The sequence below is a fragment of the Stegodyphus dumicola genome, chromosome 12, assembly GCF_044657685.1.
Source record: "Stegodyphus dumicola isolate Sdum_Otavi_A_Nest chromosome 12, ASM4465768v1".
Lineage (NCBI taxonomy): Eukaryota > Metazoa > Arthropoda > Arachnida > Araneae > Eresidae > Stegodyphus > Stegodyphus dumicola.
In genome coordinates this window covers 36,366,107-36,386,143 of record NC_140779.1, presented here as the reverse complement: position 1 = coordinate 36,386,143, position 20,037 = coordinate 36,366,107, and the positions used below count along the sequence as shown (strand labels likewise).

Here is a 20,037-nt window from a genome sequence, read left to right as displayed (position 1 = left end):
CATTTAGAAGCAATAATACATTTTCTATTAAAGTGTTTTGAGAAACACTTATTTAAAATGCATTTTTCTAAAAATACCGTCTTAAAATAACGATTTTGCAGATATCTACTATTTCGGCATTATGCTGACGATATATAAGAGCATCAAATACTAAGAAATGGAATGTATATAACGGTACTTGTATATAATGTAAGTAACGGTAAATGGTATTTTTTTTAATAATCCACGTTTTTCAAAAAAAAAAAAAAAAGCGAAATGTTTTGATCTGAAGATGAGTGAAATTAATACTGTCACATTAGAATAAATATAACAAATTAATGAGTATAACCAGACGCTTTTTGAAGTGAAAGTGTAATTTTTATATAAATAAAATGTAGAAACAACTTTTAAATTTTACCTTGATTTTCACTGGCAAGAATCTGAAATTACATTATTGATCCTTATAGAGGCTTTATCACATCATCAAAACTTAATGGTGTTTCGAACGATCGCCATTTGATTTTTTTGGTTGTAATGTTTTCGTTTCGCTTAGTAAACATTTATTTCTGAGCAAGGAATAAAATTAATGTTAATTTGGTGTTTAAGTAGATTCAAGTAGACACATCTATGAAAAAAGAGTACAAGTCTGTTCTGAAATGATTAGAAAAGGAAAGAATATTTCAGACAATACGATATTAAAAAAGAACTCTTTTTTCAGAAAGCTCATGAAAAATTACATCACTTTCGTGAAACTTTCAATACTTGAGTTTAGCTGTCAGAAGGTGCTAACCTAGTGTCTGTAGAAGAAATGCCTCAAGTCAACGCCATCCAAGATAGCTTATCTCGCGTTGTAATGCAAATGGAATTAAAGTATCTTTCATCCATTTAGCACAGTGTCATATTATGATCAATAAAAAGGTTTTAGAACTTCATGGATCACTACATATATAATTTTACATTATTTTATATTTGGCGGACCACTAATATGAATTAAAAAAGGGAAAATACATTTATGCAATAATAATCAGCAAACTACACATATCTCGCTCACATTGAAAAATTACATGTAATATACAAAAATCTTACCTTCTTGTAGAGAAAGCTTCTCATTTCCATATCACTCAAAAGGAACTTCACGAAAACAGGGAACAAACCGGCAAATGCAAAGCAGTATCAATAAACTGACAGTGTTATGCAGCCAATTTTTAATTATTGTAAACATAATAATCATCGCTTACTCAGCATCGATCAAGAGTTAGACCAAACAAAAACGGAAACTTCCAGTGATGCACTTATAAACAAGAATGCAGATGGTTCTCATAAAAATCCATTAAGATGCCTATTGACACGGAGAAAAAGTGTTATTAATGACCACAATAGCATATGTTTGTAATTCAAAAGGAAAGAGAATTCCAGTTCGCGAGCATATGTTTGTAATTGAAAAGGAAAGAGAATTCCAGTTCGCGCTATTATTGATAACAGCAGCATATCCATGGATGCCAACTCTCACTTTCAGATGTCGCTAGATACACTGCAAAAGTAGCTAAAAGTCGTTAAATTCTGAAGGAATTTCGATAAAACTAGTAGCTAAAATTAAATATATATATATATATATATATAATCTATATTCCATAATAGGTTTTGTTACTCGTCATTTTTTAAAATGAATCTTCATAAAAATATAAATAATGTCCCAATTTTTCTGCGAACCATCAAAAAGTTTTCACGGACCACATTTCCATATCACTGAAAAGGAACTTCACAAAAAGCAAGAACAAATCGGCAAACGCAAAGCGATATCAGTCATTTGTAAAGGAATTCGATCACTGCACATCAGGCGTAATAGGGTGTTACGTTTATCATCTACGGTGACTTTCTTGCAACAATAGGAAAATCAAAAAATAGCTAGTAAAATTAGGTAGTAAAGGATAAATGCTTCTAACCAAGAAATTTCATTTATCTAAATGCTTAACCATTATCAAGTCATAGTGAATTGCGCAATACGTTTTGACACACTGTTCTATTATGACTGAAAATATTAATATCAGCTTTAAAATAATCTTGCAAAAATTTGTTGTCAGTGTTTAGCATTTCATTTCAGAATAAGTGTTAAAAAAACTAATAATGAGTTGATACTAATAATTTCCCCGATTACCTGTTTTTAAAAATAGTTCTTCATTCAGAAATTTAAAATTGAGCTACATCATAACTTGAAAATTGTACAACGTACATTCTAGAATCTTCACAGATTTAACATATTATGATATGTTTGTCGGCAGAAAGAATCTTTTCAATATTTGCCCTCTTTTTTTCCTCTCTCTTTTTAGATTAATGATGAAGAATCCGTTCGTACTGCTATCGAAGCCGCTGTCGAAGCTGGATATCGGCACATAGATACTGCACTTGCCTACCAAAACGAGGCGTTTATAGGAAAAGCATTGCGCAATCTTTTTAATCAAAGGAAGGTCAGAAGAGAGGACATGTTCATAGTTACAAAGGTAAATTTTCAGTCTTTCATTGACTGAAACAGTAGTTATTTTAATGCTTTATTACTCGTTTTCATCAGCATTACGTGTAAACTCATATGTATTAGTTGATTTATTCTGAAATTTATAAAACGTTCAAGCAAAGGAAAAATGAAATTAAATTAAGAGCAAAAGTTCAAGCAAACGTTCAAGCAAAGGAAACGTTCAAACGTTCAAGGATTTATAAACGTTCAAGCAAAGGAAAATGAAATGAAATTAAGAGCAAAGAATTTTGTCGTTTCGGCCGGTATTCGATTTCTGTGTAATGTATTCCAATTTTGAGCGTTCTTTGAACTTGAATATGGAAATTTTCTTAAAAATTGTCTATTTTTTCTTATTAGATTGAAACGAAAAATGTTAGCCAATTTTCAGAAGATACTCTTCTATATCTAGCTGCAAGAAACATAGCATCTTTTAAAGAATTCTGCTACGAGCATTAAAAAACTAAGTAAAAAGTACTAGTGTCATATAAATTAAAGTACTAGTGTCATATAAATTGCGCTTTTTATGAACATAACATACAGATATAAAAGAAGAAACATAGCAGTGCTACTGAAATGACTGCACATATCTGTACATATTTTACTGATTATTTTACTTTATTACCTTATTTTATTCTATCCAATGTGCATATATTCCTCAATAAGCTATTTACAACTGCATATTTTCTGTCAACTGAGCACTACTGAGACCGATGAACTCTGTGCTAAGCCACGCCCAGTGCTCATAAATTTTGGACTTTGCAGCAATTTCACGAACTGTTAGTGAAAAACTCTTGTGAAATCCATTGACTGGAACTCTTGCCCTTCACAGAAAAATATGTTTTCATTATTTGAATGACAAATATTTTTTTAAAAAAAGTTTTCTCACAAGTTTTCCGCACCAGCCTATGGCGTGAACCCCTAGCCATCACATGACATGGCTCCACTTTTGACTTTCTACGCTAATATTGTATATTTGTAAATACTCATATTTAACCAAGATTCAATTATGGAACTTGTATTTGAATAACTATATTTTATTTTTGTTTTTCATCATTTCAACTTTTTGCATATTTGTATCTGATTTGTATTTTACACCACCCCACGATGTTACACTCTTTAGTGGCAAAGTGCCACACTTTCCCTTATTTTCACATCTTGTCTCTGCGACAACTTTGTTCTGTTTTTAGTACTTCCAGAAACCCATATTAAACGACAACTGGCAAAAAGCCTGCAATCCACGCAGGCTAAGTCCAGTATAACAGCGGAAAATGGGAATGGAAATTAGGGAGGATTCAGCTAATGATCATGGTTTGAAGCCCTGAATGATTTTGCAAAATATACTTTTACGAGGATATTAATATGTCGATTTGAAAACTTTCGGTTTGCTACACGATTACAGTTGTAATTGAATGAAAAAGTTTAAAACATCTCCTGCGTTCTGTTTATACTAGTGAAGATAATAAAACTGTAAATTTCTTTATATTTTTATCTTTTTAAGATATAAGTCTAAAATCAAGCGCTCGTGAAAAATTTACTTATTAATTACTATTAAGGGTCCAGGAAATTCGAAATTTTCTAAAATAAACTCTTATTAGCAAATTTAACAGGTACAGGTGAAGCAAAGCCGGCAAAAGTGCACTTCCGAAAGGATATTATGTATCGATAAGATATTAAAGTATATTAGCTCGGGCCTTGCTAACTGTTAAACTCCATCCCAATTTTTGATGTAGAACACTCCGGAGGTCACCTACTCCTCTTTCCCTGCCATCAACCATTCTAGAAAATTTACCAATAGTCTCGCCATATAAGTGTTCCCCTTGTCGCACAGACACAATATACACTTACAAACATCCGTACCTTCTCCGGGATTCAAATCTGGTCCTATAGGCACGACATCACTAACCAATCTTTGCACATGCATATATTTCTTTTTGTATCTAATAAATGCCGGGTTGGCCCAGGGCTGTGGCCTGGCAGGAAGTTGTTGGACAAGAAAAAAAAGCAAGAACAAATAGGCAAACGCAAAGTGATATCAATAAACTGACAGTGTTATGCAACCAATTCTTAATTATTGTAAACATAATAATTATCGCTTATTCAGCAATGGCCTCCATTGATCAACAGTTAGACAAAACAAAAACGAAAACTTCCACTGATGCAATTATGAGCAAGAATGAAGATGGTTCTCATAAAAATCCATCAGGATGCCTATTGACACAGAGAAAAACTGTGTCATTAACGACCACAATAACATATGTTTGTAATTCAAAAGGAAAGAGAATTCCAGTTCGCGCTATTATTGATAACAGCAGCGTATGCATAGATGCCAACTCTCACTTTCAAGTGTCGCTAGATACATTGCAAAAGTAGCTAAAAATTCGCTAAATTCAGAAGCAATTTCGCTAAAAGTGGTAGCTAAAATTTTAAAAAAGTATAATCCATATTCCATAATAGGTTTTGTTACTCGTCATTTTTTAAACTGAATCTTCATAAAAATATAAATAATGTCCCAATTCTTTTGCGGACCATCAAAAAGTTTTCGCGGACCACCGGTTGGCTACCGCTGCTCTAGAAATCTTAAGCGTGAATTTAACAATTTAACATTAACAATCAAAAATATTTTTTAATTTAGGCTATAATAATTTATTTGGATTTTAACTGGATTCCGTCGATACAAAAGTCAGTTTTTCCTAAGTACTCTTGTGATGTTGGCAATTTGTATTTTCTTTATACACTAGCTTTTTATATAAAAATCGCTTTAACAGTTTTATATTAGCCAATTTTTATTTTTAGCCCTTTTGCTGTTTTAAAATTGTTGGACTCCTTTCTGCAGCTCCCAACCAATGGCATGCGTAAAGAAGCTGTGGAACATTTCATGAGAAAATCACTTTCGGCTCTGCAACTTGATTATGTAGACCTATACCTAATTCACTCCCCTGTTGCCTCCAAGGTAAGGTACGCCCATAGCTTTCTTGTATAAAAAACTGAAGTATAAAATCTGTAACTTAATATCAGTAAAGGTAAAGGTAATTTCTACACATTTCTTACCTATCATGTTTTTTTCTTACAGTCATATGCGATTTTATTCCGCCTTTCTTTAAAATAATCCTTAAATTAAAATAAATATAAAAAAATAAGAATAATTTGACGTTTTAAAAGCAGCAAAGTTTTCCCTACTGATTTGCAATTTAATCTATAGATACTGGAAAATAGGTTATTTATAAACATAAGCATAGCAGTAATGTTAAAACATTTAGATGTTTCAAGCATGAAGCCTACTTTGTTCGAGAGATCTGATCACTCTACATAAATTAATGCAAAAATTTAAGATTTAAAATGCTTTTAATACTCCATAGTGAGCTTTGTTACATATATATTGCAGAAAATATTAGGTGCATAAAAGTCTATCATCGATAAATGTATTCTGTAGAGAATATGTAATGTACGGAATAATTATTTTTTGTATCAAAGCTTCTGTAAAATTTAGCATCAATGTAATTCCCTAACAGTGTATACAGTGTATCATATAAATTCTTACGACACCTTTATTTTCTCGACCGGGTTGTAAACATTTAATTCTTGTTATAGAAATGGTATGATTATGGTATTTTAAATTAAAAAATGAATTTTATAAAATTAAATAAATCTGACATTTTAAAAGATTTTCTGGTTTTTGTAGTTATGTTCCGTAAAAGTTTATAATCAGTCTAAAAAATAAAACATAAAAGGTTTGACTTTTGTCCCACAAAATCTGACTGAGATATTTCATTTCCGATTCTGAGAATGTTTTAGACTTTTCAGTACCCAAAGTCAATTTTTATCACATCCCTTGAGGGGTGAGTCAATAATTCGAAGTTTATTTTTCCCATTCAATGTTATTTAGTGATATTCCTTTCTGATTTTCTAGTGCATCCCGAAAGCATTCTCGCCCAAGAAATGCGTAAGTTTTCAAATGCTAAAAGTATGATAACAATATTCACATGCAGTTTTATTAGAATCAAATTCTAATGGCTCTACAAAATGTTTCATTGAACTAGAAATATTTTTCATCTTTAATTTATGCAAATAATTTTACAAATTGGTATGTGTCATTATTTCTAGCATACCTACTGCCATTTCTTTCTAGAACTAAAAAGTTTACGTTTTACGTTTTTTGATAAAACTGAATTGTTAAGTATGGGTTAATGAACTGTCATTTAAATAACGTTTGTAAATTAAATTCAAGGATTTCCTATTCGAAAGAGTTTTGGGTTTTAATATCAACTCTGAAGAAATAAACCAAGATTTTATTTGTTGTTTCAGAAATCGAAAGTGATATCGGATCCACGTGAAAAAATTCATGTTTATGTCTTTCCAGCTTAGGATCTTTTGAGCTCTTTCATTTTTGAAACAATAGCATCCATAATAGATTTGGTGCACCAAATCGCTTGTCTTCTATACCAAAGCTGGCAATCTGTCACAGGTGCCATTGTTGCAAAAATAAATGAACTCATTCACGAAGACAGTCATCTGACACTGCTCAACTGTCATCAACAAAGCCTAGTAGCAAGCGACTCACAGGACCATGAATTCCGCCTGGAGGAAACTATGGCCAAATCGGGTTGCAAGCAGAGACTCTGAGCATTTTGATATTTAAGGCGTTTTATGTTAACTATGATATTGTGCTTCCAGGCAAAACAATGAGCTAGCAACTTAATAACGAGGACGTAGAGATATTACTAAAAGATCATAAAATGAGCTCAACATGAAAGAATGACATCAACTTTTGAAGCAGCAACAAACGGCGTTTATGGAAGAAATGTCTTCAAATGCAGAAAGGAAAATTATCTTAGTTTTTTTAATCGCATAATGTCTGTAAAATGAGTTAATAGTCGTAAAGTAGCGGAACACCGCAGGAGTCGTAAAGCAGTGCCTGGAGACACAGTATCATAGATAACATAAAACTCCTTAAGTGTCAAAATGTTCAAAGTCTCTGCCTGCAACCCGATCTGGAAATAGTTTCCTCCAGACAGAATATCTGGAGACAGAATATCAGACAGAATTCATGGTCCAGACAGAATATCAGACAGAATTCATGGTCGTTTTCGATCACATTGCCAATCTCACATAGAAACATTTTCAAGTGTAAACAACAACAAATCAAACTGGACAAAGTTTGAATGAAACAGAAACCCAATGAGTCCCAAACAGAGCTTATAAACAAAGAAACGGTAAAAGAAAATGCTTCCTAAAGGCTGATGCCTGATGTTTCTATGGAAGGAAATTTCTCATCCAATAATAACGCATGTATCCTTATTTTTCATTTAATGCATTCTACTAGTCTTTCTAAAGGTACAGTAAAATTAAATTCAATTTTTTTATTACAATCTGTTTAATATCGGGTTTACTTTTTTTTTTTTTTTTTGGTTTTATATTTAACGATTTTCATTGATTTTGAGTTATGAATCTGTGCACAGTTAATACATTTTACATATGCGGAATTTTCCATATTCATATGCGGAATTTTGCTTCAGTTCATGAACATTTCAATTGACAAACGGCCTTCAGAAGAGAAGTAAATTCATAAACAGAGGTATTACTATATTTCATATGTCAATCCTGGAATCTCAGAGTTTATAGAATATTATTGTTGCGTGCGTACAGGTTCGTTACGAAATGAATGCACAAGTCCGATGAAAAATGAAGAAAGTTTATTATTATCACAACAAATATGATTAAATGTCCTCAGATAATCGTGCAGTATTACAATATATCACAGTAGTTATCTTCTAACTACTCAAACGTTCAATAGAACTTAGTTCAAAACAGCTAAAGAAAGCTAATCCGCGAAATCGCTACAGTCAACAAGAGCAGTTTTCTAAAACAACAACAAACTAAGTAACTACTTCGAACTGAGAAGTTTTCCTCCTTTTATAAGATTTTAAAACCGCGCGCGAGAATTTTCTATTACTTTCTCGGAAAAAAAAAAAAAAAAAAAAAAAAAAGATATTTATTAAATGTTACATGCACGCGCTCTTGTATTTTCAATTTTCCGGCTTAACTTTCTTTTAATATTCGTCACGCGCTGCACTGCGCAGGAAATAAAACCATTTAATTTACAATTCAACTAACGTAAGCTATTTAAATACCAAATCCGTAACACTGCCCCTTTTCCAAGGACTGCACGTCCCGGGCAATACAATCCCTGGACAGGAACCCAAACTTACAACTGTGGCATAAATGCAATAATAAGCCTTACATTACAATAATAAACAACATGAACAATAAAGCAATAAATACAACAAATCAAATGATGTCAAATACAAATCAAATACAAAATATAAATCAAATACTAAATACAAATTTAGAAACAAAAAGGACCATGGTCTTACACTATTTACAATTATTTACATTACGTACTATGACCATACTAATGAGCTAACCTTGTCGTAATGAACGACTTTAGGTTTAGAGTTCGAAGACATACGGATTCGAACCATGACGTCATTCAGCCTGTTTAGGACTATGTGCGGACGATCCCAAAGTGACTGTAATTCAGGCCTGACTCCTTTTTGTCGAATCGGGCTCCACAACCACACCTTGTCTCCTTTGTTGAATCTATGTCCAGTAGCTCTCGTGTTGTATCTGGTCTTCACTTTCTCCGTCGCCAAGTTCACTCGCTTTCGTGCGAAATGGTGCATCACCTCAAAACGGGCCTGGGCATCTTGGATGTGCTCCTCAGGCGATGAAGGCGCATCCGTACGGCGATCAAACAGGCGATCACAAGACAGACGTAGGTCTCGACCGGAGAGCATCTGTGACGGTGAATACCCGGTAGTCTGGTGTTTCTCTCCGACCCTAGTAGGATTTCGGCAGCTTTCTGAATGAGATACATTCCGCTGACCTCATAGATCACGTGATTTATGTATACCTTTTGTAAACAAACAATGCAAATGACCTTAGAGATCACGTGACTTATGTACAGCTAATGCAAACAAGCAAGGTCATTCTTCCTCTTCTTCTCTTGCGGAATGTATCTCATAGGGTCTTTCACATGAGACATCGGCGTTTCCAGGCGATGATTCCTTTTGAAGATGGATAGTCATGTCTTCAGATACTGAGAACAGCTTATTTTTTTTGAAGTCTAAAGAAAAATTGTATTTCCTTAAAAAGTCTAATCCGAGTATGCATGGATCTGTAATATCCGCCACATATGCCGTGTGATGGTAGGCGGCACTTCCAAACGTGATGTTCACGTTTAACTTCCCAGCTATCTCGATCTTGCCACCAGACGCAGTCTGAAGGGTAACACAGGATGGCGTCCAAATAAGTTTATCTTTAAACTGTTCAGCTATAGCTTTTCTAATGATGGTAACATTAGCTCCTGTGTCAATGATCATATTGCAAGGAACTCCATCGATGTTTCCATTGATGGACAGTCCGTTACTGTTGCAACTCACTCTAGAAATCTTGAGGGCTTTAAAACAAGGTTTTTCATTATCTGGCAACCTCCGTTTCTTGACATGGTCATTAATTTGTTTCCTGCGTCGTTGCTGAGAAATGGTCTCAATTTTCGTACCCTGAGGTGTTCTGCAATTATTTCGTATGTGGCCTTCAGTTCCACAGTTCCTGCACTTTGGTTTCTTGTCAATCCTTTTCTGTCCCATGGCATTTAATTGTCTATTTAACCCGCCTCTCTTATTTTCCGTGCTCTGGGATGTTCTGCAGTTCCTTCGTATGTGGCCTTCAATACCGCAGTTCCAGCACTTTAGGGCTGGTTTCTTCGCACCAGTATTCCGTCTCAAGGCATTCACTGGTCTTATAAAATCATTCGCTTTATTATCCGTACCCTGGGGTGTTCTGCAATGCCGTCGTAGGTGACCTTCACTACCACATCTCCAACACCTTAGAGCCACTTTGTTCTCGCTCCTACTCCGTATCAAATCGTCGACTTCTCTAGCTAAATCATCTAAATGAGCCATCAGTTGATCCACTGGTTCGTGGACTCGCACAGCTCTGACTGGGTAGCGGTCTCTATGAGTTGCTTGCTGAGCTGCCTCGAATTTCATGGCGTACAGTAAAGCGCTTTTCAAATCTTTGACATCCGCCATTCGCAGTGCTTTCTGTATTTCAGGGTCCCGGATGCCATCGATGAAATATTGCAGCGACAGGATTTCCCTCGTTTCTCTCAGGCACTCAGTAAAGGCGAGGTGGGACAGCCTTTCAACATCCGTGGCGAGTTCCTGAAGTGTTTCGGTAGGCTTCTGCTGATGGTATTTTAGTTGAAGCCTGCGGTAGCGCAGCTCCAAAGCGCCGGATAGAGCTTCAAAGTCTAATCTTTGGTTTTAGGGAAGCGTCTGCAGGATATCCGCTGCGTCTGCTCTCAGAGAAGCGGCGAGATGACAGTCCTTAGTTTGCGAATTCCATCCATTCGCATTCGCCACTATAGAAAATTGTTTATTATACACTTGCCAGGAGGTCTTGCCATCATATGTAGATAACTTCAGAAAGGGACGAGCAGGCATGGGTAAAAATTTAAAACCATCACTATCATGTGTGTAAAATTGTTCCTTGCCGTCGCTACGAATTTCTTTAAAATATCCACTTCTTTGGCTACTGCAGAAACCCTATCAACAATATTTTGTTCGATTTGGTGTTGGACGGCACAAACTCTTCCTTCAATTCGTTCCTCCACAGCAGAAACTCTCCCTTCTATATGTTCTTTTACAGAAGAAATTCTTTCTTCAATTTCTTCTTTCACCGAAGAGACTCTTTCTTCAATTTGATCTTTTACGGAAGAAACTTTTTCTTCAATTTGTACAACTTTATTTTCAACTGTGTCAATTCTGCCTTCCATAGCTTCAAATTTATTTTCTATTATGCAGGTAATTTCTCTTTTCATATCTTCTTGACCTGTTTCAATCTTTTGTTGTCCTGCTTCAATCTTTTCATGACTAGATTTCATCTCCTTTTTAAAGTATTTAATCTCTTCTTTAACAGAGTCTTTCATCTCTTCTTTAAATGATGCTTGGCCAGCTTCCATCTTTTCTTGGAATGCAGCAAAAGCACTAATGAGCTGCCTCAATTGTTCTTCCATCGTTCTTGTAATTGGCATTCAAAATCCCACTTCTGACACCAAAAATTGTTGCATGCGTACGGGTTTGTTACGAAATGAATTCACAAGTCCGATGAAAAATGAAGAAAATTTATTATTATCACAACAAATAGTATTAAATGTCCTCAAATAATTGTGCAGTATCACAATATATCACAGTAGTTATCTTCTAACTACTCAAACGTTCAATAGAACTTAATTCAAAACAGCTAAAGAAAGCTAATCCGCGAATTCGCTACAGTCAACAAGAGCAGTTTTCTAAACAACAACAAAGTAAGTAACTGCTACGAACTGAGAGGTTTTCCTACTTTTATAAGATTTTAAAATCACGCGCTAGAATTTTCCAGTACTTTCTCGAAATCAAAAAGAGATATTTATTTATTTAATGCACGCGCTCTTGTAATTTCAATTTTACGGCTTAGCTTTCTTTTAATATTCGTCACGCGCTGCACTGCGCGAGAAATAAAATCATTTAATTTACAATTCAACTAACATAAGCTATTTAAATAACAAATCCGTAACACTATTCTTTTACGGAATTAATGATAACTTCTTCCCAAGTAAAAATCATGTGTATTGTTGCGTGCGTACGGGTTCGTTACGAAATGAATGCACAAGTCCGATGAAAAATGAACAAAAATTTATTATTATCACAACAAAAATGCTTAAATTTTCTCAAATTATCATGCAGTATTACAATATCTCACAGTAGTTATCTTTTAACTACTCAAATATCCAATAGAACGTAATTCAAAACAGCTAAAGAACGCTAATCCGCGAATTCGCTACAATCAACAACAGTAGTTTTCTAAACAACAACAAACTAAGCAACTACTACAAACTGAGATGTTTTCCTCCTTTTATAAGATTTTAAAATCACGCGCTAGAATTTTCCAGTACTTTCTCGAAATCAAAAAGAGATATTTATTTATTTAATGCACGCGCTCTTGTATTTTCAATTTTTCGGCTTAGCTCTCTTTTAATATTCGTCACGCGCTGCACTGCGCGAGAAATAAAACCATTTAATTTATAATTGAACTAACATTAGCTTTTTAAATACCAAATTCGTAACACTGCCCCCTTCCCAAGGACTGCACGTCCCGGGCAGTACAATCCCTGGACAGGAAGCTAAACTTACAACTGTGGCATAAATGCATTAATAAGCATTTCATTACAATAATAAACAACATGAACAATAAATGCAATACAAAAAAACCAAATCAAATGCTATCAAATACAAATCAAATACACATTTAAAAACAAAATGGACCATGGTCTTATACTATTTACAATTATTTACATTATGTACTATGGCCATAGTAATGAGCTAACCTGTCGTAATGAACGACTTTAGGTTTAGAGTTCGAAGACTTACGAATCCGAACCACGACGTCATTCAGCCTGTTTAGGACTGTGTACGGCCCATCCCAAGGTGACTGTAATTTCGGACAAAGTCCTTTCCGTCGAGTCGGATTCCACAACCACACCTTGTCTCTTTCGTGGAATTGATGTTCAGTAGCTCTTGTGTCGTATCGGGTCTTCATCTTCTCCGTCGCCAAGTTGACTCGCTCTCGTGCAAAATTGTGCATCACTTCAAACCGGGCCTGGAGATCTTGAATATATTCCTCAGACGATGAAGGAGCATCCGGAGAGCGGCCAAACAATAGATCACAAGGCAGACGAAGGTCACGACCGAAGAGCAGTGATGGAGAGTAGCCGGTAGTCTCGTGGACAGCACTGCGGTAAGCCAGTAAAAAGAATGGTCATTTCTTGTCCCAGTCCTGTTGGTTTCTGGAAACCACTAATGAGAGGTTATTAAGGATGGTTCGATTGAACCTCTCTACCATGCCGTCCGACTGGGGATGCAATGGCGTCGTTTGAGTTTTGTCAATGCCAAGTAGTTTGCATAGTTCTTTGATTACTGCCGAGGCAAAATTCCTTCCCTGATCGGAATGTAACTGAAGAGGCACTCCGAATCTGGAAATCCAGCGCTGTATCATTACCTCAGCTACTGTGACTGCCTCTTGATCAGGAATAGGATAAGCTTCAGGCCACTTGGTGAAGTAATCAATGACAACGAGTATGTATTTGTTGCCATCAGCAGTTCGTGGCAGAGGTCCCAGGATGTCAAAGGCGATACGTTCAAAAGGCGCACCTACGTTGTAACGTTGCAGTCTGCCTCGGCTGCGTTTCCTCGGTCCTTTTCGACCTGCACAGACATCGCAAGATCGGCACCATTTTTGCACGTCATTCTTTGCATTATTCCAGTAAAAGCGCTCACGAACTCTCAGTAAGGTCTTCATAATTCCAAAGTGACCTCCTGTAGGGCTGTTATGTAGTTCTTTGAGGACATCAGGAATCCGGGATCTTGGAAGTATCAGTTGCCATCGGAACGTCTTCCCATCATCCGACTCGAATTTCCGGTATAAGACGCCGTTTCGAATGTGAAGTGAATCCCAGAGTGCCCAGTATTGTTTTGTTGTAGGACTACAGATAGAAATGTCCTGCCATGTAGGTTTTCTGTTTGATGACTCTATTAAATCAAGTATGGGTTTAATGTCGCGGTCTTCCAGCTGGTCTCTCCTGATTTCATCATCACTCCACGGTTCTCGATCAGCCGATGTTGATGTTGTAATTTGTCTTGCGACCGGAGTCAGCAGCTCGTATTTCGCTTCCACCCTGGAACAATATCGGCAGCTTTCTTGGCAAGGTCTTCTAGACAGGGCGTCGGCGTTTCCGTGTGATGATCCCTTACGATGACGGATAGTGATGTCATATTCTTGGAGTCTCTGTATCCACTTGGCTATTTGACCCTCAGGATTTTTGAAATTTAAAAGCCAGGCCAATGAGGCATGGTCCGTGCGGAGGAGGAATTTTCTCCCGTATAGATAATGATGGAAATGTTCTACAGCTTTGACTATGGCGAGTAACTCTTTCCTTGTGACACAGTAATTCCTCTCCGGTTTAGACAGGCACTTGCTCCAGTAAGCTACTACCCGTTCTTGGCCGTCTATTTCTTGGGACAAAACAGCACCGACACTTTCATTGTTCGCGTCGGTGTCGAGAATAAATGGTGTGTCGAGCTGAGGATACGTCAGGATTGGAGCAGATGTTAAAGCTTCCTTTAAGTTGTTAAATGCATCCTCGCATTCCTTTGTCCACAAGAATCTTTGCTTGCTCTCTGTCAGCTTGTGAAGTGGTCTTGCGATGGAAGAAAAGTTCTTCACGAATCTCCTATAGTAGGTGCAAAGCCCTAGGAAGCTTCTCAGCTGATGGACATTTTCGGGACGCGTCCAGGATTTAACCGCTGATACCTTTTCAGGATCCGTGCGCACACCTTCTGCAGAGATGACATGTCCCAGGTAAGTCACTTCCTTTCGAAACAATTTGCATTTAGCGGGAGTCAGCTTCAGATTGGCCTCTTTCAGTTTCTGAAGCACCTTTCTAAGATTTTCTAGATGCTCTTCAAAACTCTTTCCGACGATGATGATATCGTCCAGGTATATCAGACAGGCTTCGTAGGAAAGGCCTTTCAAAACAGTCTCCATAAGACGTTCGAATGTTCCCGGCGCATTACACAGTCCAAACGGCATCACTTTGAACTGCCAAAGTCCTTGTCCCGTAGTAAATGCCGTCTTTTCTCGGTCATCAGGATGGATTTCTACCTGCCAATACCCACTCTTTAAATCAAGTGTTGAGAACCACTTGCTTCCAGAAAGAGTGTCTAGAATGTCATCAATTCTAGGAAGAGGGTAACTGTCTTTCTTCGTAACCTCATTCAACCGGCGATAGTCAACACAAAATCTTGTTGAGCCGTCTTTCTTTCTGACGAGAACGATGGAAGATGCCCATGGACTCGCTGAAGACTCGATGACATCGCCTTCTTCCATATCTTTTAACAGTGTTCGCACCTCTTCCTGTTTAGCAAACGGTAGACGTCTTGGATGTTGCTTGATCGGGGGATGATCGCCAGTATCTATTCTATGTTGTGTCAAACTAGTTCGACCCACGTCAGAAGACGAGCGGGAGAAAACAACTTGAAGATCTTTAATGACGCGATCGGCAGCATTTTTCTCCTTATCGTTTAATTGTGCATTCTGCAATAACTCCGATGTAATGCTCTCTGAGGACACGGATTCTGGGATGTTACTCTTTCTTTCAACGCTGGTTACTGGAGTACATGTTGCAACCACTTCACCTTTCTTAATAACTCTCGACTTTTCAGTTACATTGGCGACTCTCACCGGGATAACTGTTCTGGATAGGTCGACGAGTGTTGAGGCTACTAATACTCCTTTTGGGATATTACAGTTATTGGGATATTCTATGATGCCGTAGCGGAAATTTCTATTTTCGGCTATGGATCCAGGAAGTAAAATTTCTGTTCTTGCCGGTATTGTAATATAGTCTTGTGCTATGATTTTATGGACAGATTTAACTTCTTCATCATTAACGAGAAATAACGCTATGTCCTCAGATGTAGAATGCAATTCGTTATTTTTAAAATCCAAGGAAAAATTGTATTTCCTTAGAAAGTCCAATCCGAGTATGCAAGAATCAGTGATCTCTGCTACATATGCCGTGTGATGGTAAGCGGCACTTCCAAACGTGATGTTAACATTTACTTTTCCGTCGATGTCGATCTTCTCACCGGACACAGTCTGGAGGGTAACCCAGGGCGGCGTCCAGATAAGTTTGTTTCCTAGTTGTTGAGCCAAATCTTTTCGGATGATGGTGACGTTGGCTCCTGTATCTATAGTCATATTGCACAGAACTCCATTAATATGTCCTATTATGAAAAGTCCATTGCTGCCGCCTCTCACTGCAGAAATCTGAAGCGCTTTAAACGGGGGCTTTTCATTATCTGGCAACCTCCGCCCCGCGAGATGGCCACTAATTAGTTTCCCTGCTGCTTGTTAGAAGCGGTCTTAACATCAGTACCCTGGGGTGTTTTGCAGTTTCGTCGTATGTGACCTTCAGCACCGCAGTTCCAGCACTTAACGGTCGGTTTCTTCTCACCAATATTCCGTCTCAAGGCGTTCAGTTGTCTAGTTAAATCGTCAAGTCGAGCGGTGACTTAATCCCCTGGCTCCTGGACTTGAGCAGCTCTGACTGGGTGGCGGTCTCGACGAGTGGCTTGCTGGGCTGCCTCAAATTTCATGGCGTACACTAGAGCACTTTTTAAATCTTTTACATCCGCCATTCGTAGAGCTTTCTGTATTTCAGTATCTCGGATGCCGTCGATAAAGTATTGCAAGGACAGGATTTCCCTTGTTTCTGTCGGGCATTCCGAAAAGGCGAGATGGGACAGCCTTTCAACATCCGCGGCGAGCTCCTGAAGTGTTTCGGTAGGCTTCTGTTGACGAGATTTTAATTGGAGCCTGCTGTAGTCTTTTAAACACTTCTCCCCAAAGCGCAACTCCAAGGCGCCGGACAGAGCTTCGAAATCTAACCTTTTGTTTTCGGGAAGCGTCTGCAGGATATCCGCTGCGTCTGCTCTCAGATAAGCGGCGAGATGACAGGCCTTAGCTTGGGAATCCCATCCATTCGCATCCGCCACGATAGAAAACTGGATCTTATACACTTGCCAGGATGTCTTCCCATCATATGTGGATAGCTTCAGAGATGGACGAGCAGGCATCGGTAAGAATTTAAAATCATCACTCTTACTCCCAGCCGTCGCTACGAATTTCTTTAAAGTTTCCAGTTCTTTGGCAACCGCACAAACCCGGTCATCAATTTGTTGTTCGATTTGTTTCTGAACGGAACAAACTCTTTCTTCTATTTCTTCTTTAACAGAAGAAACATTTTCCTCAATTTGTCCCACTTTATTCTCAACCACATCTATTCTGCCTTCCATAGCATCGAATTTGGTTTCTATTATGCAGGCAATTTCTCTTTTCATTTCGCATTGACTTTCTTCAATCTTGACTTGAACAGCTTTTATTTCTTCTTTAACAGATTCCTTAACAACTTTTATTTCGTCTTTAAAAGTTAATTGACCAGTTTGAATGGCCTTCATTTCTTCCTTAACGGATTCTTGGCCCAATTTCATCTCGCCTTTAATTTCTTCTTTAACGGAGTTGACGGCTCCTTCCATCTTTTCTTGGAAAGCAGCAAATGCAGTCATCATTTGCCTGAATTGTTCTTCCATCGCTCTTGTTATTGGCATTCAAACCCCACTCCTGACACCAAAAATTGTTTCGTGCGTACGGGTTCGTTACGAAATGAATGCACAAGTCCGATGAAAAATGAACAAAAATTTATTATTATCACAACAAAAATGCTTAAATTTTCTCAAATTATCATGCAGTATTACAATATCTCACAGTAGTTATCTTTTAACTACTCAAATATCCAATAGAACGTAATTCAAAACAGCTAAAGAACGCTAATCCGCGAATTCGCTACAATCAACAACAGTAGTTTTCTAAACAACAACAAACTAAGCAACTACTACAAACTGAGATGTTTTCCTCCTTTTATAAGATTTTAAAATCACGCGCTAGAATTTTCCAGTACTTTCTCGAAATCAAAAAGAGATATTTATTTATTTAATGCACGCGCTCTTGTATTTTCAATTTTTCGGCTTAGCTCTCTTTTAATATTCGTCACGCGCTGCACTGCGCGAGAAATAAAACCATTTAATTTATAATTGAACTAACATTAGCTTTTTAAATACCAAATTCGTAACACTATTATTCCCATAATAAAAACCGATCTTTCTTTTTATCTATTAACTTATTAAAGTGTGGTACAGCCAGAAAATTTAGTTTGAACAGACCTGTTTAACTTAGCTTTTCTATTCGGTTGTTAGAGCCAAATTTTAAAATTAATTTTTGATCCCCCTTCTTCCGATCTGATTTTCCCCCCAAATTTTAATACCATCATATTTAAGTGACAATACAATATTCAGCACAGAGTTTTTCCAGAATTGAATAATTTAATTGCTTATTCATTTATTATGGTTTAAATTATTAGTGCATATCTTTGTTTAACGGCCAGACTAATGAGTACAGATTTTCGATCTTTTTCCCTACGGGTAGATCGAAAACTTGGCAACATTTTTGGAATTTCTGAAATAATTTGTTGAATTTTAGCGATTTTTCAAAGTAGTCAATTGTTTTAGTGCAGCTGTTAAAAAGGATATAAATTAAAATATTTAGTCTTTTATTATTAGTAATCTCATAATAAGGTAAGTGATAACAATTTTCCTAAATTTAAGTATAGAGACCCGATGAACATAAAATGAAATCTGTAATTTTACTAAATTTATTTCTTCAAATTGAAAAATACTAAAACACGAATCTTTGTGTCATTTGAAACATTTTAGTAAGTGGAAGTACAGGGTGATTCTAAATTGCTTTTACAAATTAAGAGCGGTGATAGTACTCATCCAGATGAGCAATAATTACCACAGAACATAGGGTCGCATTCCACTCTGAGAAGCAGAAGAGAGGAATATTAGAATTACAACCTGAACTTAAAACAGTGTCGGGACAGCGAATGAACGAGACCAAAAGTTGCACAATCTGTTTAGTGGAAAATTCACAGATAGTGCACAAAACGGCAAAAACCGGAAACTTCGCTTTCGAGTGTTAATTCGAGGTCAGCCTTTGATGGCAAACGCTAAAATGCACATCTTTGGTTGATAAGGTGTCAACCTCGCAAACGATTGCAACAAGTTAATTATCTAAATTACGGGAAAATTATCTATTGGAGGGGAAAAATCGCTACTTTGAAACCAAGTATCAAAGTAGCGGTTTTTTCCACCTTCGCCCATCTTCTATTCTGTCCTCCTGGACTTACTGTACTGCGCTCAGTCTACTTGAAGCGTCCTTCTATGGGACACGAAGTTCTGACAGCCGTAACACAGCATGAACTTTTCATGCTAATCTCGGCATACAACGGAAGTTGGAGTTAGTTGATAGTATTCAGCCGTTGATTAGATAATTAACTTGTTGCAATTGTTTGCGAGGTTGATACCTTCCTTGCCAACCAAAGATGTGCATTTGAGCGTTTGTCATCAAGTCTGAGCTCGAATTAACACTCGAACGCCGAGTTTTCGGTTTTATCCTTTTGTGCACTCTTTGTGAGTTTTTCCCTAAACTGATTGTGAAACTTTGATCTCGTTCATTCGCTCTCCCAACATTGCTGTAAGTTTAGATTGGAATTCTAATATTCTTCTTTTCTGCCTCTCAGAGTGGAATGCGACCCTATGTTCTATGGTAATTATTGTTCATCTGCATCATCATATTAACATTTAAGCGCCCAATACTATTTTTATTTTCAGCGCACAGATAATGATGAAGATTTCATTTTGGTCGAGGATGGTGTCTTCATGGGAGATCATACAATCGACCTCTGTGAAACATGGACCGTAAGTTTCATACAGTTCTTTATACGAGGTTGATTCGAAATGTATTGAAATAAACTGACAGCTAAATTGTGTAAA

The 20,037-nt window shown here is 36.9% G+C and overlaps 1 protein-coding gene across 3 annotated transcripts in view; it reads left to right on the top strand.

The window, feature by feature from the left end:
• The window catches only part of LOC118179905 (1,5-anhydro-D-fructose reductase-like), a 77,505-nt gene that overhangs the window by 16,926 nt on the left and 40,542 nt on the right, over positions 1-20,037 (top strand). For 2 of the 3 annotated variants that reach the window (XR_015044383.1, XM_085827616.1), the window contains exons 2-4: positions 2,307-2,477; positions 5,322-5,438; positions 19,876-19,962. Coding sequence is in view for 2 of the 3 variants with exons in the window: in XM_085827616.1 (XP_085683742.1) it covers positions 2,307-2,477; positions 5,322-5,438; positions 19,876-19,962 (375 nt within the window). In the remaining variant the exon portion in view is untranslated. The remainder of the gene's footprint in view (positions 1-2,306; positions 2,478-5,321; positions 5,439-19,875; positions 19,963-20,037) is intronic. The other variant, XM_085827617.1, reaches the window with a different exon arrangement.